General features: G+C 37.0%; 1 protein-coding gene across 1 annotated transcript; it reads right to left on the minus strand.

The window, feature by feature from the left end:
* Window positions 1–1,735: 1,735 nt before the first annotated feature.
* On the minus strand, window positions 1,736–26,907 carry LOC114250050 (uncharacterized). Its single transcript, XM_028183788.2, has 6 exons — window positions 26,857–26,907; window positions 25,670–25,808; window positions 25,045–25,100; window positions 4,992–5,108; window positions 2,956–3,639; window positions 1,736–2,640 (listed from the first exon to the last, which is right to left on the minus strand). The coding sequence occupies exons 1-6, from the start codon at window positions 26,866–26,868 to the stop codon at window positions 1,990–1,992; spliced, it is 1,659 nt and encodes a 552-aa protein (XP_028039589.2). The 5' UTR covers window positions 26,869–26,907; the 3' UTR covers window positions 1,736–1,989.
* Window positions 26,908–27,184: the final 277 nt, after the last annotated feature.

Genomic DNA, 27,184 nt, shown 5'->3' on the forward strand with positions numbered 1-27,184 from the left:
ATTAAATAAAAATAACAATTTTGTTTTTTCTTTGATGTGTTCCCCGTCGGACAGATTTCTTTTGTTTGTTTTAAGTTTATTTTATACAAAAATTTAGTTCTTTTATTTATCGATTGAGGCACTACGAAGTCTGCCGGGTCAGCTAGTACCAAATAAATAGGTTTCAGTTTTTGCGTTGTCTAATGGTAAAATGTATTTGAATGTGTGTCCAGAAAACCGTTGGAAAATCAACAGATAGATCATTGTCTTCTAGCAGGCGTTAGAGGGAGATTCAAACCGATTCATAAGATTTCGTTACAATGGAAACAGACAAACCCTTCGGGGCTTGTTATTATTTAAATTCGAGCCTTTCTATATACCCTGTGTATCCTTAGAATAAGAGCTGTCATTGGAGTTAGTCTGTGAGAGTAAGGATTACTTTTTATCACTGTTATTAGAGTGATCATTTTCCAATATGGTTTAAAACGCACTACGATATGACTGGACAGACCAATAACATTGGTAGATTGATTGCCTATTTCTGCCGTGAAGCAGTAATGCGTTTCGGTTTGAAGGGTGGGGCAGCCGTTGTAACTAACTATACTGAGACCTTACAACTTATATCTCTAGGTGGGTGGCGCATTTACGTTGTAGATGTCTATGGGCTCCAGTAACCACTTAACACCAGGTGGGCTGTGAGCTCGTCCAACCATCAAAGCAATAAAAAATAAAAAAGATTTTTATGATTTTAGGGAGTTCCCTTTTGATGCTCCATTTAAAGCAGTCATAGAGGTCAGACGAGCCCTTCAACGCAAGCGACGGGTTCGACGAGGACGGTGACCGGATGCTCTTATACAAATTGCCAAGGGAGGGATTTGGGATGCTACTCCTACCTCTATAGCTACTGCTACTACTACCTCCTACCCTAAGAGGCACCTAAGGGACCGTACAATACCGACGGTAACCGGACAAAACAAAAAAGCAGCGATTTCTGTGTGTACTGCAATCGCCAACCGGCATTTACTGATGGTAACAATATTTAATTTAAAATAATTTTACTGGTGGTAGGACGTCTTGTGAGTCCGCACGAGTAGGTGCCGCCTTGCCTGCTTTTGCCGTGAAGCAGTAATGCGTTTCAGTTTGAAGGTTGGGACAGTCGTTGCTGTATTATAAAAATACCATAGAACTGCTATCTTAAGGTAGGTGGGAGCATTTACGTCGTAAATGTCTATGGGCTCCGGTAACCACGTAACACTAGTTGGGCCGTAAGCTCGTCCACCTAATTCAGCATTATAAAAAAAAATCTTTACAGCTAGACCCTATTTTAACCGCGCAGCAGTTACGCGTTCTGTTTTATAATATGAGATAGTCGTTATTCAATACAGACTTCAATTTCGTGTTGAGATTGCGGTGGTTATCCGCATTCATGTCTCAGCAGCGGCTAAGTCATGATCACATTGAACCACGTAATTCACTCCAATATTGTAAACAATAAACAATGAAATTAAACTACAAATAATTATAAAATATAACGGTTTATTTAAAAAAAAACAATGACAATAAAAACTTTTCTTATCCAAATGAATATGGCATCACGAAGCGTGTAGAACAACATTCGCTTTTTAGCCATTTCAACAACTGCCCTCAATACTGTCCACAAATTAACATTTAGAATCTCTCTTAATTCAATTTGCTTTTTTATTATTGTTTTAGAAAGAAAAAAATTAAGTTGTTCTTACTAGAAATTTAAGTTTAAAAGCATCACATTATTTTTAGGTAAAACCATACTGTTTTTTATAAGCTCCAAATTAATTTATGAACAATACCGAAGTAAGGATTAAACCTAATTAAAATATTTACAATAAAATTATTAACAGATCTTTGTTCAAAGCACAGCTGAGCTCGAAGGTAAGCCTCCACATATTATTTGGAAGAAGTTCGAATTAGAATTTACATTACACTATTTACATTTACTTCAAGTCTCTGCTAAAGGCTCAGCTACAGGTCCCTTTAAGGGTTAAACAGGGACTCGGCATAGTTTCCAAAATATTGAACGCTAGGTGCAGTCAGTCCTGGCTGCTGAATGATCAATTCTGGGTTAAAAGCCTCAGATTGATCCGGTACATTAATAAAATTCCCCTCGCTCTCCGGTGCTGGGGTACTTGAAGGCTCAGGCCTGGGTGTCTGCTCAGTGACCTGGGGTGCTGGAGTAGACTGAGATTCCTGTTCCAAAGGTTCGATGGTGACTGATTGAGAAGATTGGCTCGTCTGAATTGTGGGAGCAGGGCTCGAAGATTGGGCTTCAAGGTTCACGTCGCTCAACAGACTCGGAGACGTTGATTGTGCGCTAAACAGTTGTTGACGTTGTTCGTTGCGAGGTTCCTGGGGGATGCGCACGAGAGGTAATGATTGTTGTTGGGCGGGCAGGCCTTGAGTTAGCCGAATTGGACGCACTTCAGATTGAATTATCTGGTTCTGGAAGTTGGGTAGCGGCCTGAGCGACGGCAGCTCTTGCAGCTGTACGTTAGGTATGGCTTGAAGTTCTAGTTGTGGTTGTGGCTCTTGAGGAGTTCCGTAAACTTGGATGAAAGGGGAGGGGACGTTCTGAGTGTAGGTGGCGTAGCTGACAGCTCCTGGTTGTGTAGCTTGAGCGTTGTAGTTCTGTAAATTCAAAGCCAAAATGTTATTGACGCATTTTTGGCTATGTGCAGCATCTTTGGATAGTTGAAACTGTGCGCCAGAACCAGTCGATCTTCTTAAAAGAGCCGGGATATGGTACTAGTTCCTCGTGAAGTGATCCGAAGCAGTGACAGACTGAATAATTTCATTTTGTTTTTCCTTTGTAAAACGTAGATTTAGTAATGATGCATAAGACCGGGCAGTGCGTTGAACGAATTAACACCATATCCATATCTATTAGCTAAGCTTAGTTCAGCTGATTGGTCAGTTATTTGCATACAAATTGTTTAAATGTACCTGTTGAGGAACCTGAACTTGGGCTTGTTGTTGCGCAAGACCGATTTGTTGCTGGTTTAAAGCGATTTGTTGCTGACCAGCGGCAATTTGTTGCTGTTCAAGCTGCTGTTGCGCATTAGCGGCCGCGCCCTGGGCGTTCACTTCTTGAGCATTCTGTGCGTATGACACACCAGGGATGGCTTGTTCGTAGCCTTGCTGTTCTACGTATTGTAAAGGATGGGTCAGACCCTGGTTCAAAAGGAATTGAGAATGGGCAAATGGGTGCAGAGGGTTTCTGAGAGCTAGTTGCGAAAGGTGCGGCGAAGTCAATGGGTGAGGGGGAATAGCTCCCACGACCGGTCTGATGAACGGGCGACCAAAGGCATTGGGGTACAAGTAAGGGTTGAGAAGATGCTTTCCATAGAAGATTCTGGGGTCCAGACCGTAGCCAAGGCCAGGGTACAGTTGTTGGTGTCCGAATAGATTGTGGTGGAGGCCTCCGTATGATGGGTAGATGTATTCCTGGTGGTCATAATCTTCGTCGTGATCTTTTTCGTTGTCTCTTTCGTGGCTGTTGTGACTGGAGTGTTTCGACTTGCTCTTTTGCTTCTTGGCCTTCTTCTTTGGTGCTGGTCTACGTTCCTCTTCTTCAGTTTCTTGTTCGCTTTCGCGTTGGCCGTTAGAAGATTGGGATTCTTCAGAATACTAGAAAGAGATGAGATAAACGATTTATTATTAAATTACAAGCACTAAGAAGATCTACTGAATTCAATTACGTTCTGCATTTGCTGGAATCAAAACTGTCAGCAAATATTTAATTCAGCAAAACAACACAATCGTTTCAAAAGTTTTAATGAAGTACGCTCAAATAATGGTAATTAGCGTCTCCATCAATAAACGTTAAGGGTTATTTCATGCCCAATGAGACGTGATCGACCCCAAACAAGCCATTTACAGAACAAAAACTTTTGGGACACTTGTTATCGGTTGCAAAACTTTTAATTGGACACTGGGTGTCATCTGTTTAGTGTAATGGTAGTATTGAGCTTATTATTAGAAGCTTGTTTATCAGATTTGCGTTGTCGATTGCAGTTGTAGAATTATTGTTGCTTGTAATGTGGCAAGCAGCTATTTATCAGATACGTAATTTGACATAAAGAGATCTGAATCATTAGTAATTATAGTCTTCAGAAAGCTATACAATTTAAAGCCAGGGATGCTGGTATCAATGATAATAGGTAATATGTACAACGTTTTCTTTAGCTTGGACTGTATCTATTTATGTGACAAAATCTTTCAACGTAATTTTCACATACTTGTAGATAATGTCCTATCAACTGGGTATCGGTATATTTTTTATTAACTTTGGCTTAATATCCTGAGAAAAAAACCAGAGTTTTCGATATAGATATATATCATCATTTTAAGTCTGGTATTTGTACGGCTTGTGCTACCGGAGATCGTAAGATTTAGACTGGGTCCGTACCTCAATGCTTGCACGAGTATATTGCCTTTTTATGTCTTTTATTCCATTTATAAGTTGATGAACTCACAACCCATATGATGGAAACTAGTTATTAGAGCCCCTGGTTATTAGATACATCACAAGGAGAATGCCGCCTACTCATATCCAAGTATCAAATTGCTTCGCTGCAGAAATGGGCAGGGTCGTGGTACCTAACCATTAGGTCTTCCAATAGGCTCTACGAATGGTAATTATCTATCTATCTTATCTTATATATATAAAAATGAATTGTTGTTCGTTAGTCTCGCTAAAACTCGAGAGCGGCTGGATCGATTTGGCTAATTTTGGTCTTGAATTATTTGTGGAAGTCCAGAGAAGGTTTAAAAGGTAGATAAATATGAAAATGCTCGGAATTAAATAAAAATAACAATTTTGTTTTTCCTCTGATGTGTCCCCGTCGAACGGATTCCTTTTGTTTGTTTTAAGTGTATTTTATACAAAAGTTTAAGTCTTTTAATTGTCGATTGAGGCACTACGAAGTCTGCCGGGTCAGCTAGTACGTTATAAAAATATATGTTTTGTGTTCAATTACCTTGTGTTCATACGGAGAACCGGGAGAGTAGAGCTGACCGGCTATGGTCGCGTGGAAGTGGGGACCCTCTCCTGTTAAGACGTCGGATATCTTGGGGCTCCTCGAATGCTGGTCGTACTGAAACAGAATAACCCAATTAAAAATTGCCAGTTCATTTATACTTTAAAGTTTTTGGAGCGAAGTTTCTTATGGGATGATGCGGAGGGGTACCCTAACCGGGAAAAAACGTCCATAACGTAAGATTTTTATTAGTAATGCACACAGTGTACTACTTAACTTTGTAATAACGTACAAATTAGTAATGCACACAGTGTACGACTTAACTTTGTAATAAAGTACAAAAAATAACATATTTTTTTATCATTCATTGACCACGATTTCAGAGCGTTCGTTTGCGCATTACACTAACTCTTATGCAAACAACCGTGAATGAAGTGTACCACAGTAAGTGCGCACGTTACCGAAAGACCGTGGGTTGTTGCGAAATCTCCAGTTTTATTTTCTTTATACCTCGAATAGAACTTAAAATTAATATTTGTATAATAAGGAACTTCGTTCCTATCCGGTGTTCCACGACACCACATATCTTTTTTTTTTTTTGTGCGTGCCTAAAGGTTCAGTTTATGTTAAGATAGAAATATCCAAATATAAAGCCGCAAATATAAAGCCGATGCCCTTTTGAGGACAAAGACAACTGGCAGTCATGCGTATGTTCAAAAATCACTTAAATCTAGACTTTATCGTAATTGGATAAACGATTGTACGAAATATCCGCTTTGGGTATCTTGTTATTGTTTCGGAAACATTATGTGATCTGTTAACACATAAGGTTAAGAGGGTTTTCTGTATATTACAAAAAAGTGCGACGAATTCTGTTAAAAAAAAATCTTTATAATAACTGTTGATATTAAAAAAAGTTAATCTGAAAACATCGGATGATGAATATTAGGAGTTTTAATTTTAGTGAGGCTTCTAAAAGAGTGAGCGAGGGGCAGCTGCCTAGCTCGGCAGTAATAATGAATTAAATTTCAGCGTCTCCTATAGCGGCACTATTCATTGGAAGTTCTTTTTTTTATTGCTTAGATAGGTGGACGAGCTCACAGCCCACCTGGTGTGAAGTGGTTACTGGAGTCCATAGATATCTACAACGTAAATGCGCCATCAAATTTGAGATATAAAATATGTTCTAAGGTCTCAAGTATAGTTTCAACGGCTACCCCACCCTTCATATCGAAACGTATTACTGTTTCACGGCAGAAACAGGCAGGATGGTGGTACCGATCCGCTCGGATTCACAAGAGGTCCTACCACCAGTTCATTGAGTTTCTCGCCGCATCTTCTCAGTGGGTCGCGTTTCCGATCCGGTGGTATACTCTGCGAAGCACTGCCTTTGCTAGGGCTAGTGTTAGCAAATTCTCTCAGGTTGAGCCCGTGAGGTCACCTACCCGTCCGTACGTAGCTAGAATAGCCCCTTAGGCTACCAGTGAATAGGTAGGGAATTATGTAGTTAATTTGTGTTTGACGGCAGTAAAACTGACACTCTTAGTGCAGTGACGTTCTTGCAATCGGCTCAAACGCAATCGTCAACTGTCATTAACAATAACAATACGTTGTCAGCAAGTTGCCACAAGAGAGCATTCTTTATTGCACAGATATCGTTCTGTATAATACAGCTTATGTATTTATATTTGGAGACATAAAAAAATGTTTACTTTAACGAAAATTTTACGATATTAACAGGATTGAAGTCACGGACTGTGCTAAGTATTTCAGTTGCGAAGACAGAAGTAATAAGGGAGAAAATATATAATTTCGCTCAATGCCCTCTCAGCTCTAAGTGGAAAGTCACTTTTACGTAATCGGCACACAAATCACGGAGCAGCCATGGCTTATTCATAGTGCAGTATTCGGAGATAAAAAGATTTTTTACAATGATTAATATTCGCTCGACTGTCGGGGCTTAACTCAGAAAAAGCGTCATCATGCCGGTGTTTTTATTTATTTATTGCTTTTCATTGACAGGTTGATGAGCTCACGGTCCACCTGGTATTAAGTGGTCACCGTCGCCCATAGACATTGAAAACATAAATCAGTCACCTTGAGATATGAGTGAGGGAAACGCATGACTGCTTTCATGGCAGAAATAGGCAAGGAGGCGGTACCTAGCCGTGCGGACTAACTTTGATTTTTGATTTGAAATAGATTTTCGTAATTATTGGTGGTACAGCGTGTTGTGGACCCGCCCGGATGGTTACCGCTATCCAACCTATTTCAGTTGCAAAGCAGTAATTCATTCCAGTTTGATGAAGAGTGGACGTTTCGTTATTCAATAAAATGTAGACTTCAACCTCTTGTCTGAAGGTGGGTGGTGGCATTGACTTTTGGACGCCTATGATCTCTGGTTATTACTGGCACGAGGAAAGTGAAATCGTTTTCCCATCTAGACTAGTAAATAAAATACAGCTCAACCTCCCTTGTAAGAGCGAGAACAAAATCTTGACTACTCATGCAGGAGATGCCTTGACACGTTTCTCTCCGGTGGAAAATAAAAGGCTCACACGCGAACAAGCTTTTCGCGAATATAACGCGAATAATGTAAATTTGCCGAAATTAGCATTTGCGAAAATTTTATTTTTGCTTATATCCTAACTGAAACTATGCGCTGGTTAATGGCAGTGTACCACTCATATACTTGTAATAAGGTGTAGTGTGAGCTGACCACGATAGGTACCACCACCCTGGCCACTTCCGCTTCGGAGTAATCGGGCGGAGAGCTATTATACCATATAACTGAGACTTAGACCAAATTTATCAAGGTAGATTGTGGCATTTAGGTTTGCAATTCCTATAACCACTTGGCATCAGATGGGACGTGTGCCTGTTCACCTTTCCAATAGCTAAACTAAACGAACATATCACTAATGCCAGAAATATTGACGATACAGTAAGATCGCTTCGACTCATAAACATAAAATTGTATGAAGTATTTTTAAGACTCAGTACAGTTAGATGAAGTCTTAGTATATTTTATGGCGCGATTCTGGAGATATCACAAAAATGGCGCCTTGGGACACAAAGCATGAGTTCGTACCAGTATGGGCAAGTACCGCCGTGCTGCCTATTCCTACAGGAAATAGTCGTGTGATATCTATACAGTCCTGTAATTATCTATACTAATATATAAATCTACAGTGGTTTTTACGGATGTTCCGTTATAACTACTGAACCGTGCATCCGATTGACTTGAGACTTGGTATTCATGTAGAAAATACATGTAATTAACGGATAGGCTAATATTTATATGAGAGTTGGACTCCAATAATAATGACAATAAATAATAATGTTAATTTAAAATGTCCAGAGAAACGGGCGAGTACGCCTAATTTAATATAAAATTGACTCTGAGCTTCTTCACTCCTAAAACAGTATTAATAAAACGAACGCTTCGTCTGTCTGTTTATCCCTATGAAATATTCAAGGAAGACGGAGACTCCAAAAAGCCGTAACACTAACACGAAATGAACCAGTTTTCAAATTAAATATGTATACAAAAAGTTCAACAGTGAAAGCTTATGCTAAAAAGTTCCCGAATACCTACGAGTATACCGCAAAGAATGTGCGGAGGGAAAAATCCTATTTCGACGGAACTCATCTTGTGTTTTATTAATAAATAATAAAAGAAGACAAATTTGTGGCGAAGTAATTCCACGAGAAAATTGGGGTTAAAAATATGTACAGGGAACGCAACAAGTCAAGAATTTGGTTCGGTTAAGGCTGACGCAAATTCGGTGAGACGGTTCCGTATGTTTAGCGTTGTTTTAATGAATACCAAGTTATCTGACTGTCGGCGGGCAATTTGACCGAAGTAGCTGAGGATCCTCTGGTAACAGATTGTTGAGAGCCTGACTCGGATGCGAAGCTGATCCAGTGATTGTGACGGGCAAAGTAGAAGGAAAGAGACCCCGCGGCCGATTACCTAGCCGTTGGTGTGATCAAGTAATCGCTCTAACTGGGTTGCCAGTCGCAACCGCCATACGAGCAGCTGAGGACCGGACGAGATGGAAACAGCTCACGAGACCGGCAACGGTCGAGTTTCAGGGACACGACCTTTAGCAATGAAGAAAGCGACGAAGAAGAAGAAGAAGAATGAATACCACGTGACTTTGTAAATAGTGAATAGTAAGAAATTTTCTCATATATTTTGAAATTTATGAAACCAATTGACCTAAATGGAACTTATCTCTGATTTAGTGGATTTTAAATGACACATATTTATTTTAAAATCAACAACATAAAGTGATTTAAAATTTAAGCCATTATTTATTTAATCGGTTCTTCCCAGAGACGATAGGTACTACGTTGGAACCATTGCATACCGAGTATTTTTGTTCGCTTATTTGGTTCAATAATAGATGACAAACAAACCTACAAACAAACACACGTTCCAAATACAACGGCGACACCTAGAATTTTAATCAGTATAAAGAATAACAAAGATTATTAAGAATGAAACTGATTCCGATGGGAATCGTATCATTAAAGTGCTCATTAGGTATATTAATAAGGCTATAATTAGGAATACAATATTATGACTGAAACAGAATAGATATTAAAACTGATAATCTTTTACCATTAATCAGATTAATAATTATTAAATTGTGTTAACATTTGTCAAAATCCAGTTGAACTCCAAATGTTACAATACAGATTAAAACTTTAACCCTAAATTCTAGAATTGCGGACTTCGTACCTAAAAGAACTTTTCGTATTACGCCTTCGAAACTCCGAAAGGAACTTATTATCGGGTGAAATATCTGCGCTATTCACACGTCGACCTTGAACTGTATTAGGATTGTGAAAGGACACGAACCACCTAGCTCCAATAATAGGGGTACGGACTAGTCAGTACTAGGCTAATATTAATAAGTATAGGTACTAGGTACTAATACTTTTTTTTATTTTTTTTATTGTCCTTTTAGGCAAAGGAGCATATGACCCATTTGATGGTGAGTGGTTACCGTCGCCCATGGACTTCAGCAATGCCAGGGGCAAAGCCAAGCCGCTGCCAACCACTAAAAAAGCACGACCAAATTGATTTTGTTTTAAAAGCTGTTTAAGCAGTCCATTATCTTTCTTGACAACATTCATGAACCGTATTCAAGAGTCTAGAAAGTCGCTTTGAAACTTTTCTTTGGTTAGAGATTTAAATAATATGTATATTATACCACCATTTATATATACCCAATTTTTTTATTGTACTGTATTTTAACTTTGGAATTGAAATGTTGTAATTTGCTGTATATTAAATAAATTAGTGAACGACTTCAAAATTTATGTGCACTATTAATATCTTAAATAATAATTTGGAATAGGAATAGGAATACTAGGTTCAACATAGATTACCTATTCTGACATATTATTTATTTACTACGAATGACCTTGGTCGAGGCGTAGACGTTGCGTCTTATCTTATTACTTTATGACTTGCGAGTGTCTGAAGGCAGGTCCGTCCTGAAAGGACACTGTCGATCTAGCTAGGGTTGGTGCCGTATTTGACTGTTACGGTATCACCTTTCTACCTATTACTGTAGCATTGAAAACATGCGTTCCGGTTTCAATAGTAAGACAGTTGATTTTCTGTTAATGAGAACTCGTATTCAGAAAAATGTATTTGTTTACTATTTACAACTAGTTGAAAATTGTGAATATTCTGATACATATATCTATACTTATATATAAATCTACAGTGGTGCATCCTATTGACTTGAAACTTGGTATTCATGTAGGAAATACATGTACTTAATGGATAGGCTAATATTTATATGAGTGTTGGACTCCCTACACCAGTTGCGGGGGCGTTAGTGATGAGGATCTTTGTGGGGGTGAGAAATAATAATGTTAATTTTAAATGCCCAGCGAAGCGGACGGGTACAGCTAGCTAGATTATAAATCTAGAATTTTGACTTGTAACAAATTGAAACCAGAGCTTTCTGTATCTTCATTAAGAACGAAGAGCTTTAGGGCTACAAGTGTACTACCCATACGTGTCTGTTCATAAAATTGAAACAGGTTTAATTTACAACAGTAAAATATTAAGTAGAATTTGGAGCAACCCTGCGCACTCGCGGCCGAGATAACGCTATTACTGTCATAATATTCTATGGAATGGTTCTGTATGTACAACGTAGGAATTTGTTAGTGAATTTTCACTATGTTATATCTCGGCTATATACAATTTAAACATCTTTATATCTATCTATATATATAAAAATGAATTGCTGTTCGTTAGTCTCGCTAAAACTCGAGAGCGACTGGACCGATTTGGCTAATTTTGGTCTTGAATTATTTGTGGAAGTCAAATGTATCACAATATGTTAAACCTTTTAAACATTCTCCTGTAAAATTAGTAAGTTTTGAGATTATACAATTTTAATGCGAGAAGACGATATGACCATACAGTTATTCTTTATCAGCTTGGAAACCAGCACCTGCAGCCTACGCCAGCAGCCTACTACTAAAATTCGGTGCTACTGTTGAGAAAGTTCCGGAATATTTTGATAACAATGTCAGGTAAACATATACACGGGGTTCATTGTTATCGGATCCAACTGATTTAAAAAAATTATACTATAAGATAATAGTTTGTTGATCGTTAGCGGTCCACTACATATGAAAATTTTACTTCCTCGTAGCCAAAATATACCGTTAATATTTTAAATAGGTTTAAAATTTTTGCAGAGCAGATCAATAAGTCATCCCTTATTATCCTACATCAAGATCGGACGTCATTTATCTCGCAGACAGAATCCTTTTCGTACAAATGATTTCGCATCGAGATAGCACAAAACCGGATTGGATGCTGTAAATCATTGACGTAAACGGCTGATCGGGGGATGTTGATTTGAAGAAGATTGAACGAAAGGGGTCGATGAAAAATGGCCTTGAAATTGTTACCAATTAGGTTACTAATGATCGGATTGGTTGTGCCTGATGTTGTAGACATTTAGAACGAAATTAACTTGAAGCGCTTTACCAATTTTGTTTGAGTTTCAATACGATTTTAATTCGTTTTTGGAACGAAGTTCCTTATGGGACGATGCGGAGGGGTACCCTAACCGGGAAAAAACGTCCGTAACGTAAGATTTTTATTAGTAATGCACACAGTGTACGACTTAAATTTGTAATAAAATACAAAAAATAACATTTTTTTTTTATCATTCATTGACCACGATCTCAGAGCGTTCGTTTGCGCAATACACTAACTCTTATGCAAACAACCGTGAATGAATTGTACCACAATAAGTTCGCATGCTACCAAATGACCGTGGGTTTTGCGAAACTTCCAGTTTTATTTTCTTTATACCTCGAATAGAACTTAAAATTAATATTTTTATAATAAGGAACTTCGTTTCTATCCGGTGTCCCACGACACCACACATATTTTTTATTTGATTACCGCCGATTAACTTGAAGCGATATAAAGAAGTCATTTACTGCTTTAGCTAGATTGACCAGCGAGTGCTAATTGGCTATCATGAATAACGCTATGTCGCATTGAACTATGAAGTAATCAGAATAACATCTCAAATGTTGCATAATAAGAAAAACTTTAGTCTAAAGTATCAATATAGATTTTATTCTTGTCTAGCTGACCCGGCAGACTTCGTAGTGCCTCAATCGATAAATAAAAGACCTAAACTTTTGTATAAAATAAACTTAAAACAAACCAAATGAATACGTCCGACGGGGGACACATCAAAGGAAAACTAAATTGTTATTTTTATTTAATTCCGAGCATTTTCATATTTATCTACCTTTTAAACCTTCTCTGGACTTCCACAAATAATTCAAGACCAAAATTAGCCAAATCGGTGCAGCCATTCTCGAGTTTTAGCGAGACTAACGAACAGCAATTCATTTTTATATATACAGATTTTCCGCTCCACAATGAACTATGAGAAAGCAATTAGCTGCACTGGCTTCTTTATGAACAATTAATGTATGTACATACATTATAACAATCTGCCTTCGACCTTTGAACGAACTGCGGCGGTCTGAGTTCAGTGGAAATTGAAATTTATTAACCTGATAATATAATTTCTGATGAAAATAAATGGGTCTTTACTAAAATTAACAACGTGCAAATAATTTTTGTTGGCGTATTTTTTTTTATTGCTTAGATGTGTGGACGAGCTCGCAGCATACCTGGTGTTAAGTGGTTACTGGAGCCCATAGACATCTGCAACGTAAATGCACCATCTCAGTATGGTTACTACGGCTGCCCCACCCTTCAAACCGAAGCGCATTACTGCTTCACGGGAGAAATAGGCAGGGCGATGGCACCTACCCGTGCGGACTCACAAGAGGTCTTACCACCAGTAAAGTAAATGAGAAGATAAACTCCTCACCTGAGCATCAGATACCGAAGCTTGAAGGCATACTGAGAAAGCGAATGCGCGGGCTAAGTTGGGCTTTATTCAATAATGAATGAATTTATATGAAACGAACAACGATAAATGGTAGGAGAAGAATGCGGCCCAGATTAGAACCATTATTTCAGCTTCAGCTCGCGATATAATTAAGCGTTCATTCTGCCCTTTATACGATAAAATAAAATGAGAAAATTTTTTTATTGCCCTTACGGCATACGGCCTACCTGATAGTGAGTGGTTACTGTCACCCATTGACTTCAGCAATGCCAGGGGCAGAGCCAAGCCGCTGCCTATCGCTTAATACTCTCCACAAGCCTCGTTTGAAGAAGGACATGTCATAGCGCTCGGGAAACACCGTGGAGGGGAGCTCATTCCATAGCCGGATGGTACGTGGTAAAAAAGACCTCTGGAAACGCACTGTCAATGAACTCAGTGGTTCTAGATAATATGGATCGTTCAGGATTGCGTTTACTTGAGGCCTTCCATGACCTCACCCAACAACCACTCCGAATGCTAATTTAATACGATGATCACGAAATCGTGATGACATTATCTTTCATCACTAGACTTGAGATATTCAGCAACTGTCATAATTAACATAATAATATTAATAATTTTATGATGAAATTTCAGAAACAACAATATTTTAATATTGCCAAATAAAATTGATAAAAGTGTTTCGGTGAAGCAATGGACATTTTGAATAATAAGATATTTGTCAATTACTACCCGTTCATAAATTTTAGAAAACTGTCAAGGAACGTTTGTGCAACAAGGCATATTATAAAGTTAAGGATTATTTACTAGAAGGCACTACGTGGGAATGAGGCGCTCGCTCCTGGCCTCTTCATTTTTCATTATTTTTTTTAATCGTATTTTTTGACTTGTTTTTTCCTTTATTGTAAATATTTTTATTTATTTAAAAAAAAAAAGTAATTATTTGAGAAAAAACAAAAAAAAGCCCGCTGAGTTTGCTTCGCTGGTTCTTCTCGGGACTATGGTTTTTTTGGAACCGGTGGTAGAGTTAACATTGTTATTTATATTTTGACATTCAACAAGTGTGTCCATACCGACATCTAAGTTGAAATAAATGATTTTGAATTTGAATTCGAATTTGTATGAATGTTAATATTAGATTTATAGTATTTTTAGATTTCTGGATGCCCCCGAAGGTGTATTTTTGTTTGTATTCATTTTGTTTGTATGCATTCACCTTATTTCGCTGTAAGTTTGTATGCAGCTAGCAATATGCTGGGAAGCTAACCATATTAAGTCGTAATAAGATGTCATGACAACTAGAACTGCTTCGAGAAGAGCATAGCGACTGAGAAATAGGGAAAGAGACTAGTTGATACTTCTAACGGACATCGAACTTGAAAGCTACCCAAAAAGCTTGTAAAACACAATTTAGAGTCATGAATCACGAAGCTCAGACGAAAGTTTGGAGTACGCCGGCACCTGACCAACAAAAAGTTCAGTTATTTATTACAAAGCTCGCTCGTTAAAGCTACCAGTTCAGCAGATTTATCCGCAGAGTACTACCCCTTCAGGAGTAAGTTAGAACGGTAGAGTAACATTCAGATCAGTTGTTTCAAGTTAAAGGTTCTGTGGCCGCTTTTCAATTCTCATATTTTTTTATTCGGTTCCACCTTTGCTAAGATAGAAGAAGAGTTAAGAGAAGTTACGAAAAGAAATGGCAAAACTCATTGCTTTTTGTTATTAATTTAGGATAATTGTTTTAGTTGTGTATCCATATATTTATTTTGTTTCATCAATTCTGCTATATTTGGTGTCATGATTAAAAATAATAATTAATTGTCTTTTCTATGAGACGTATAATTTGAAAATGATATAAAAAAATACAAAAAATTTTGTATTTTTGATTAATTGTTATGTTTTTTCGTGTTTATCTATTGGCGTATCGCTTTTTCGCTTAAGGTGAAGCTGGACAGTTGTTGGTCGCGTTTTATTTTTCACTTATAGTACTAAAACACGCTTGTGGATGGCGCAAGAATCGTTTTAAATAATATATGAATTTCACATAGATACTTCATGTTCGAGATCTTAATTATATTTTATAATGGTAGTCTCATCCTTCCAACCGTAGCATACGGCGGCAGAAATATAAAAATACAACCAGCAAAAACTTAAAACCAACCAAAGTTGAAAACTGCGTAAATTTTAAACATTATTTTAATTACGTTGCCTTACCGTTCTCCGCTAACAGTTGTTATCTCAGTAGATAATTACCGCGGCAGGGGCGTATTTTAATTTAATTTTCATTTTGTCGCCGACATCCGAAATTACTCGGAGTAAAAATTAAGACTTGAAAGATTTTTTGTTGACAAGATTGACAGATGACAGTACAATCTGACTGGGGACAAGCGTGCTTTTACTGTTTACGTATGTTTGGCCTTCCGAGGATTTGCACTATCATTCTGGCCACTTCTACTAAAAACAATCAAGAGTATTGCGCTTTGCTTACATTAATGAAAATCGTAATTAGCAAGTCGTAATTAGTAAGTTTTTTACTGGTGGTAGGACCTCATGTGAGTCCGCACGGGTAGGTACCACCACCGCGCCTATTTCTGCCGTGAAGCAATAATGCGTTTCGGCTTGAAGGGTGGGGTAGCAGTTGTAACTATACTGAGACCTTACAACTTATATCTCAAGGTTGGTGGCGCGTTTACGTTGTAGATGTCTATGGGCTCCAGTAACCACTTAACACCAGGTGGGCTGTGAGCTCGTCAACCCATCTAAGCAATAAAAAAAAAACAGAATTCAGATTTATGTTATTGAACACAAGTGAAGGCTTAAAACTATTCAAATGTGTGTAATAATTCAAATTGTGATCAGCCTTGTGCGAGAGCCCAACAATTAATTAAATTTAAACACCAAATAAAAATCTTCGAACCGTTTCCTTCAAGGCAACACAGAATATAATACCAATAAGGCATCTTAAAGCGTAATTAATGGCCTAATTAATTAAAGTGTTAATGACCCTTTGTTTGTCGGTAAACAGTGAATTTGTCACATTGTAAGGGCTATTTCTCAGGGCCGTTTAATTATGATTATTACTGTTTGCGGAGGGACGGACGTCATTTGATTAAAAATATACTAAAGAAGATTACGGAATGTTTTCAGAATTTTGTTTGTTGATTGTTGAATGAATGTTGTTGAGTATTGTTTTGTACAGCATCTTGGCTCGCTAGTACCACACTATTACGTAGGCTTGGACGTCATAATTCATTGTAATGGCATCTCTTTCCGTTATGCAACTCTTTTTTTTTAAGTGAAAACTTCTTTAGAATCGTTGTGATTTCAAACCGGATGCAACGGAAAAAACGACAGGTAAGAGACACAAATACAAAAATGTGTAGGATGAAGCCAGCAAAGAATGAGACAGAAATATACATACTATTTAATACAGCGCCATCTGTGAGATTTTTTAATACTAACGTGTGTATGAAAGCTCTTGTAGTGAATTTTAATTTAGGATTATACGTGAAATTAAAATATCAATTCACAGAGGGCGCTACCTTACAATTATTTACTAATGACAAAATTTTACATATACTTAAGACGTTTAGGATAATTGTATTTTAATTTTGGAAGGTTTCACTTCTACCACGTGTGAATTGCACACATTTTTTTTTTTTTTTTTATTGCTTATATGGGTGGACGACACCCATATAAACAATAAAACGACGACGCATGGTCGTCTGCCTACAAGGGGAATAAAAAAATCTCCCATTATGCAGTAATTCGTTCCTGCGCAATATAGAACAGTCACAACACTACAATAGAGACTTTGATCTCACGTCTTAAGGAGGGTGTCGGTGTTCACATTGTGACATCTTTGAGGTCCGATGAGTGGTTTTCGAAAGTATGACTAAGTGTTATAGCACATGTCTTCTGCAAGAAAGGTCATAGGTTCGAAACTAAGCCAGTACCGATTTACTGTGATTTTTATAAATGTCTGTGCTACGTACGATGTGTTAGCAAATGCTTGTCGTTGATGGCCCGGTAGCCATTGACATTGATAACAGCAGATCAGACTAAGTTGATGCATAGTCTTGAGTTTTATTACATTCATATTTCATTGCAGCTTATGGAGAATAAAGACTGCATGTAACTTTTTCGTAAAGATTTAAGAAAGTACCGGCTTCTTTTGCTGTTTACACGCTAATCTTTTTAGGGGTTGAAAACAAATCACTAACTATTATTATTGAATTTTTATTGCGTTTTGATGTTTTTAGTTAACATAAATTTTCATTTGATTCCGAAATGTTTACCGATAATAACATTCGAAAATAGCCATAGCGAGAATTATACAACTTTATCATATAAATACTTCTAAGATCAAAGAAATAAGGAAAATGGAATAATGATGAAAAGAAAACCATCATATATGACAAGACATTCCCACGTGGCCGAGGAATCCTCAGAATTCCGTCATATTCTCCGGTTTCCGTAATAAAAGCTAATTAAGACGTTATTAAGGAGAGAGACGGTGTTAGCCCGAGCCGCCAGGGGACGAAAGGGTACAATAATCGCGTCATCAATCATAAGTAACAGGGACGTACTTTGATACCGAACGGGGGGTCCAAGGTACTTTACAAGATCAAATCAAAATTTTATAATAGATGATGCTTTTCGGGTTTTTTTTTGTCTAACGTATTGAAACCGTTTTTACACTTTTATCATTTATTTATGTTACGATGCGCCTAAGATATCTATCTGTAGTGACAGTTTCCACCTCTTTTATTCTAGTGCAGCTAAATAAGCAAACACAACAGCTAATTACAATTTTCTCTTTTTTTTAAAACGTTTTTTTATATATCTGCTGACGTGTTTATTTGTTATCAATATAACATTTGTAGATACGCAATTTTCGAGTTACGAATCTTAATATTAAGGACTTTTTTTTTTTATAAAAAATGTACTTCTTTGTAAGTTAATTTATTAGAAGTTAACGATACACAAACAGGAATGAAGCCGGAGTTTCGAAGAGCTATTCTTTCGAAACGCAGATAAAATCCTCCAAAACATATGACCACGAGAAATGCTTGGTATAACAACGCAGCGCCACTGTGACCCCATTATACAAGGCTAGAATATCTAGCTAGGACATTAAAATCAAAAAGAGCCGACCCCAAGTAACAGTTAAAGGCGGGATAGAAAAAATAATAGCTTATCATTTGAATGGAGAAATACAGACAGCTTGATGTAAGACGAAACCCAATAACAGATTCAATAACTTGTCCTGACCATCGACAGTGACAAGAAAATGAATGAACAATTAGAGCGCAGAACTTATTGCCCCCGCCTATTTTCTGGATACACACCTGATAGCGGTCTTTTTAGGGCTCGCAATCCCACTACAAAGGGCAGATTCTGCGGATGCCTTACTAATTAATTAGATGCCACCTTGAATAGCGGGACAATCTGCAGATAACTGAATCCTTGCCTAATACATTTAGTGACTGCGCGCCACATTAATACGTATTCATATTCACACATATCACATACGTTTTCAGTGTCATCAGGAGTATGCAGCGTGGTTTATTTATTGTCTTGGGTTTTTTTCTGGCTGGATGCCGAACCTCCTATAAAGTATCCGCGCCTAGGGGTCACGCGGGGTATGTTTGACTTGACGGTCTGCAGATGTTGGGAGCAGACCGCGGGCCCAAGTATATTATTATCTTGGTAACCGAACTCGCAACCTATTAAGTGGTAAGTTACTGGAGTCTATAGGCATTATGATATGACTGCCGTGACCTATCTGGAACATAGGGCCGAAGTCCTAATTTGTTTAAGAGTGGTCTAATCTTTTGAACCGGATATTTGGTCAGAAATAAGCAGGTCGGTGGTACCTACCCGTAGGTGCTTACAAGACCCAGATCCTGTGGTACAGTAGTTGGGGTCACTAATCACTTGACGTGCCAATCAGGACGTACATTTAGTTTCTCACACATAGTCTGAAAAATGCTAAGCAACTTTCATTACCAGCTCCTTGAGAAAAGATCACAATGTGAAATCCAGGTGAAGTGCATTCTGATTCTCTCGGCTCCAAGCTTCACACCAAAAAATTCCGTTTCTTATAATTCTGATATTTTGAAATCCACCCCCTCAATTTATTAGGGCTCGTAATTAATTTTTAACGAGTATTATACGGGGAAGCAATTTAATCTTCCTCTTTCTTAGGGGATGATGTGATTTGCGACGTAAAAGGGGCTTCTATAAATATGCGTTGATTATAAATTTACTAAGCGTTCGCAAGCAAATCTTTTTCAACGAAACGTATTGAAGAGATTGCCATATGGCGATAAACGTTAGGCGGCAAAGATACAACAAATTATTTAAAAATAAAAGTTCTAAATATCTTAGGTTATGTTTGCTCTTAAGCTAATGTTTGTTTTAATGTTCTTTACCCTCAACGATCGACAATTAAGAAGATCACTTGCTTGTTAAATAAATGAATGTAACATGCAAGTTTAAGTGTGCGATCTTTACAACCGCCAATCTAGTTAGTTGGGAGTGCAATGCTCGTGAAGTAAGAGTTGAATTTTGGACAGTCATTACTAGAATCGAAATTTCGACATCATATTAATCACGTACGGTTTTTTATTGAATTCTAGATGAAACTTTCTCTCGTGGACAGTATCTAAAGCCTCCGTCAAACAGAACGCGTACTTAGCGCCGCGTACTTAACGTCGCGCTCTTCAAATTGACTAGATGAGTCTAACGCTCCTTGACGCAACGCATTCGCCAAATCATAGTGCCTTTCGATAGCAGTGTGAAAATTTAAAAGTATTAAGAAATCGAGTGATTCAGATGTGGCATTGTATAAGCATGAGTATTTTCTAACTATTTATATCATTTTTTCGGGCATTATCTAGTATTTTAATACACATTCACTCGGACGCTAAAATAAAATTTATAAAAAATTACAACGCTTGACGTCAAAGCGTCCTAACGCCGCGACAGAGCGCTGCGTACTTATAGCGCTGGCGCTCTGTCTGACAGTATGTTACCATAGTAGTACAACACATCTCGGCGTCACAGCGCGGCGTCAGTTTAGCTCCCTGACGCGCGCTAATTACGCGTTCTGTTTGACGAAGCCTTAAGGCCGCTATCTAACGTCAATTGTTATACAATTTGCAAACATCGGAATAAGGATACGTCCAAATCATAAGAGAGACCGTAAAGAAGCGCTCGTTACAGTGCCGTATGGTATTTGGCAACAATTATTATTATTATAATTTTTTATTGCTCTTGTAGGAAGGCGAGCATACGGCCCACCTGAAGATGAGTGGCTACCGTCGCCCATGGACATCAGTTAAGCCAGTGGCTGAGTCAGGCCACTGCCTATCTACCTATCTGTTGGAGCATAGTATGGTAGAACAGAACGGGACTCATCTGCCCAATTGAATAGAATAGGCGCATGAGGTCTTAGCGGAAATGCTTTTCAATCCCATCTAAATCTCCGCAAAAACATTAGATTGTACCAAACACGTGAAGAAATACTACTTCAAAATCTAACTAATAAAACTAAAAGTTAGTTAATCTATGTCACCAACTTAAATGGGAGTAAAGTTACATTTAAGTTATGTAGTCGCGGGTCTAAGTAATTCGTAAGTTTTATTCGATCACTTGAGTTCATTAAGATGTCGTCAAGTTAAGGCTTCTTTCAAAATCTTTATTTCTGTATTGAATTCATACGTTACAGTCTGCAACTTAGGATAACCCTTAAACAATGTGATTTGGACTTCCTCATGGTTTCATTTGGTTGACAGTATATTGTATCAAATCATTTAAATCATTTCTTTTGGACTCACAAAAACTAATTTAATTTATGGTATTTATAATATCTATATATTAATACGTGAAGTAAAAACTTTGTATCCCTTTTTACGAAAATTGCGCGGACGGAGGAGTATGAAATTTTCCACACTTATAGAGAATACAGAGAAGAAGTGCACAATGCTAATATTTTTTCAAAATAATGCATATAAGATATAGTAAATCAATAAAGAAAACATTACACACACTACATACCATGTATTTGACACACACACGCATGCATACTATTTATTGTCAAACTTTTGTTCTTGACGCCTGTTGTCAAATTGAGAATAGATTAAATATTGTTTGTCTTCGTTAATATTTTTTATAGTGTAGTCTTGGCGAAATTTGTGATTATAGAAGTATAAAATACAATCATAATAGTGTACAAACTTACAATTCCAATTAATTATAGTCGAATTTCGACTACTGCGGGACCTCTAGTATAGTTTAATGCTTGCTAGTCAAAATTTTCTTTTAATAAAATTATTTTTAATAATGGACAAGTGTTTTGCTGCTTGCCAGTAATAGTAATAGTATTATCGTGCTTTATTTTATTTTATTTTCTTTGTTGTTTCGTTGTAGGCTGCTTATAGGTTGTTATTACTGTGTATGCTTATGTATGTTTTATATTCGGGTTCACCATTTAATTTAATTTGATTTTTGTTTTGTTTTTTCTTATTTTTATACTAGTTTATACCATGTTCTGAGCACACTTACCTAGCCTTCATTCCCGCAGTGAACCAAAGGGAAACGGGGGTGACTGAAATCATCGCTCTTCGATTTATGGACCTTGAACAGCTTTAGCTGAGCCACCTCGTGTTACCTTTTTCACATTTTTTTTCTTTTCTTGTATTTTTTTTTATTTAATGTGAAAGGCAATAAATTATTTTATTATTATTATTATTATTCTGAGCAGTAGTCACTTGACACCAGGCAAACCGTCAGCTCGCCTGTCCATAAACAGGAAAAAAAACCCATCGGTACTTTGTCATGCCGCCATTAACCAACTATAAAATCTTTGTGTCATCTCTCGTCTGCCTACATCGGCAAAACACGTTTGATGAACAAATATTTAGGTCAAAATGTTTTTATAATGTATTCGATTCTAAAAATTATTCAAATCTGTTTTATTTACGTAAGACTTTATTTAAATTTGTCAATAAATATGCTGTATGGTTTACGCAAGATCACAACACATTTTGGTGAATCGTGTTTCATAACTTATAAGTTTGTCTTCTATGTAAATGATAAGTTTTTAAATATATATATTATTATAGATATTGGTAATTGTCTTATTTTGAATTAAAAAAAGACCCCAAAAGCTCCACACTAAATACAAACAAACTAACACAACCAGTGAGTATATTCTATTGTATCTATTCTAAGAAGAAAATGTGTACTGTTTGTCAATTGTCACTATGTACATACAAGGGTATTTCTCTGTCTAAAATTAAGAGGATGTTTTCACTTCACAATTTCTACTTAACTCGATTATCTAATAACGCTGTTTATAACTTTAGCGTGGTATGGACATGTGATGCGTAGAGAGAAGATGCATGTGACTAGGAGATGTATGGAAATGGTAGTGCAAGGTAGAGGGGGAAGAGGTCGACCGAAGAAGACATGGATAGAGTGTGTGAATGACGATATGAGAGAGAGAGGAGTGAGTGTTGAGATGACGGCTGATAGAAGAGAATGGAAGAGAAAAATTAGCTGTGCCGACCCCACATAGTGGGATAAGGTGGAGAAAAAGAAGAAGCTGTTTATAACTTTACTAGTAGTAAATCTTATCAGAAACATTAGGTAGTGTATTTTTTTATAATCTAATTTTGTTAACGTTCATTGTTTTGTCTTTCTCCAGAGATTTTAATTTAGAGTGTAGTCATTAGATAGACAACTAAAAATACTTATTAAATGGTTGCAGAGTTATTATATGTAACAAAAATATTAGAGGTAATGAGAGTTTTGAATGCCCTTTTTACGTATTGACAGTAAAATATAAATTGGAATCACCACACAATGTTATAACATTATATATTGATGGAATTTAAAAGTAGTCAGTGGTAGAATAGTGTTTGTAACCTAAATATAGGCGCATCAACAAAATAAAAAAAGTATAAATGAAATAGATATCCGACTTTATGCCTCTGAGGTCAAGAACTGATTCAGTTTGAAAATGATATAAAAATTACATCTGTACGAGATTGTGTCTTAAATACATTTAGGTTAAAATAGTTGAAAAAAAATGTATGTAGGAAAAAAAAGTTCAGTTCTTTCTTTATTAAATTTCTTAGCAAAATTTGTTGATAATTGTCGATTGGATGCTGAAATATGTCGGTCCCCAGTATACTCTAAGGGACCCGTCGTTATTCCAGGCTAAGCTTAGCTAAATATAGTCCCAGTGGAAGTAGTTAGGAGAACGAAAAGCAGCAGTTTTAAAAATGCACGCCGTTATCTTTGTCAAGCTAGACACAGACAAACTCATATTTAAATCAATGTTAAGGGGTAAAGACTCCACATCATTATACTAGAGCCTCCCTATTTTCAAATAGAGACATAAAATACACAGCGAATTACTCTGCGTTTCTGCTCTGCTTTTAGGAACGCTTTCGATTGTGATTTCGAGGCGGAAATGTCGATATTGAATAGATACAAAACATCTGTAAGGCTAAAAAACCTTGTTTGCCTCGTTAGCTTAGTGGCTAGTGATCCTAAATATTGTGTAGCAAAGTTTGGGCTCGATTTCAATCTAAGTCAGTTTGTTTTTTCCTACCTAATCCGGCTACGCCCGAACGGGTGAGCTCACGGGCTTAACCTGAGAGGGTTTGCTAACACTAGCCCTAGCAAGAGCAGTGCTTTATTGAATCTACTACCGGATCGGAATCGCGACCCTCTGAGAAGGTCCTGCGAGAAACTTAGTAGATTGTGTCCATGGGCTAGTTCCCTCGTCGAACTAGAGTGCATGTATCTTGTATAATAAGAATGATAATCATCCTAGTTCAAATAACTTTAACCGGTGAACTAATGTTAGCCTTTTAAAATTGATTATGCAAAAGGAGAAAAAAAATCCACGGTATCATATCGATTAGAATATAGTCAATTTGTTATTTATAGGACCTTTAAGGATTTAGACGTCGTATCAAAAAATCCTTCGCTTAAATTCCTTAGAGGTCTTTTTTTATTATCATTATACTTATTGTATCATGATTGTCTGATTGTCTGTCTACCTAACCAAAAGACACAACAAAAGCTCCTATGTATAGGATATGTCTTAAGATTAATAAAAAAAACTTTTAATACCGCATTTAATATTACCTTCTATAATAACTAATGTTTTATAAGTATCTGAGTCACGCGTGAAATCTAGTTTCCGGGCATTTGAAAATAACACTTATGTAATAAAGATCAGAAGTTGGAATTGCACAACGTGCTAAAACTAAAGATAATGTGATCAAATTATGTTCCAAACTTAAGCATAATGTATTCGAAAGTTGCGGAATCGTAAATTTAATGCGATTTTTATGTTATTTATTGATGAATTTACGTATCGAATGATATTAGTGTTGCGTAAATTCAAGAGATGATATATAGAAAATACTTAGTACAAGTTTCGAACCTATCGCTTTAGGGTTCCATTCCATTAGGCATGACGCCGCAGGGTTACGTGCAAATATGAAATTAAGCTAGTTTCTGAGTGTTCTCAGGATTCTTGTCGAAACAATGGTAGGACATTGGATTCAAGAGAGACATATTCAGGAGACGGTACTCACATTGCGGCCTTCAGAATCATCGGCAAAATCAATTTCTGGGTCGATTGATCGGAGGACTGAAACAAAAGAAAATGATGACATTTCCACTGTCAGTCCGACCGTTTGATACTACTTTTACCATCCAGGTTGTTTCTACCTCATAACAAGCTTGCGTTTCATTTTAAAGAGAAGAATGTTTGTTTTTTTTCTCTCTGTCTATGGACCCTGGTACCAAGTGGATGATTAGCTTGTCTGAAGGATATTTTGAAATGTTCTCTAATCCTGGCTAAGGACACACCTTCCTGATTATGATGTATAATCTATACGAATAAATAAATCTACAGTGGTTTTTACGGATGTTCCGTTATAAATACTGAAACATGGATCCGATTGACTTGAAACTTGATATCCATGTAGAAAATACATGTATTTAATAGATAGGATAATATTTATATGAGTGTTGGACTCCCTACACCAGTTGCGGGGGCGTTAATGATGAGAATCTTTGTGGGGGTGAGAAATAATAATGTTAATTTTAAATGCCCAGGACGGGTACAGCTAGTATTGTGATATAAATATACATCCTATAAACACACTATTCGTCACATAGCGCTGAATACATATTTTTGGAAAACGAATTACTCACCACTCTTGAAATAAGCGGTGTCTTCATAGCTTCCATCCTTCAGCGCTCGCTTCTCATTGCTGGACTCCGAAGCTTTAGCTTTCGACTTCTTAGGTTCCGGAGCGGCATGGCACAGGGCCAGCACTAAGAGAAGGGCCACCTGCAATTGTAATTTTTATTTAAGAACTGTTAAAGTTCAAACGTTATGCTACGAACGGAATACTTATGACCTTTATCTAGAAACAAGAAGTCACTTAATTCAATTTATTTTAGATCACCCATTCACCCTGTCTATTTCTGCCGTGAAGCAGTAATGCGTTTCGGTTTGAAGGGTGGGGCAGCCGTTGTAACTATATTTGAGACCTTAGAGCTTATATCTCAAGGTGTGTGGCGCATTTACGTTGTAGATGTCCATGGGCTCCAGTTACCACTTAACACCAGGTGGGCTGTGAGCTCGTCCACCCATCTAAGCAATAAAAAAAAAGGTTCAGTAAGAATGATTGAACGTGTTCTCGGACCGTCTCACATTACGTGGTTACTGAAGCTTTGGATCAGAACATAAATGATGTGGTCTAATTGTGTACTGGTAATAATTAGCCGGTAGAGCCGTGATCGAGAGGTGATTGTCGAAGATCTCGCAGCCAAAACAGAACACCAAAATTATAGAGATAATTTAAAATATATACTGGCTGTTTTAGGTTTGATTGTTTGTTAGTTTTACTATTGAGATCGAACTTTTCATTTGGTTTTATATCAGCAATGATATTTAGCAAACGCACACGTAAAAGTTTATTTAGGTTCTTTTTACGATTATTCCTTGTCTGTTGTATACCAATTTCTGTATTCTTCAATTAACTTAAAAAACGATCACCAGTATAATATAATATAAATTTACAATACAAGTTTAATAAAAATTAGTATGAAAAATAGTACTAAAAACGACACACGCTAAAATAAGATGTCTTTACATGCATTAGACTTGTTCCACTGTACAGAAGTTGAACTTCTTAAAAGAAACGGAGAAAGAAGAAAGACTACGTCGCGTCTATTACATTCAAATTATAGTTACGTTTTATTTGTTACACAGAAATATTTCACTTAAATTCGAACTTGCAATTTACTCTCATAAAGCTCAAAGAAGTTCCACTTCGAAAAACCACAGATTAATCACAGTAAAAATTTCACAGCTATTTAAATAAAACACTAACCGTAAATTTCATTTTCACAGGTTTAATGATAGCGCGTGCAAGCTCCGCGCTTTGTGAATCAAGAGTGTATCAAATCTAAGATTGAACCTTCTTTTATGCTCTTGAGCTGTGGTATAAATTATATCATTAGTGGTCAATCTGTGAATTGGCTGCTGGGTGATTTTTTTAGGTTTTTGAAAATGCTGCAAACATATTCAGTCAAAAAAAAATCTGTTATCAATGGAAATGTCGAATTCCGGCGTGAAATAGCGGCGGCTTTGTTGGCAACACTTGTGTATAAATATTGCCCAGAAGACGAACGATATCTGTAGTTAAATTAAACCTACAA

The sequence above is a fragment of the Bombyx mandarina genome, chromosome 18, assembly GCF_030267445.1.
Source record: "Bombyx mandarina strain Sakado chromosome 18, ASM3026744v2".
Taxonomy (NCBI): domain Eukaryota; kingdom Metazoa; phylum Arthropoda; class Insecta; order Lepidoptera; family Bombycidae; genus Bombyx; species Bombyx mandarina.

Coding starts and splice junctions, on each gene's coding strand:
- LOC114250050 (XM_028183788.2), bottom strand. Junction 5,109..25,044: donor ATGATTCTGAAGGCCGCAAT/GTGAGTACCGTC, acceptor ATTCTGTTTCAG/TACGACCAGCATTCGAGGAG. Junction 3,640..4,991: donor GTTCTCCGTATGAACACAAG/GTAATTGAACAC, acceptor ATCTCTTTCTAG/TATTCTGAAGAATCCCAATC.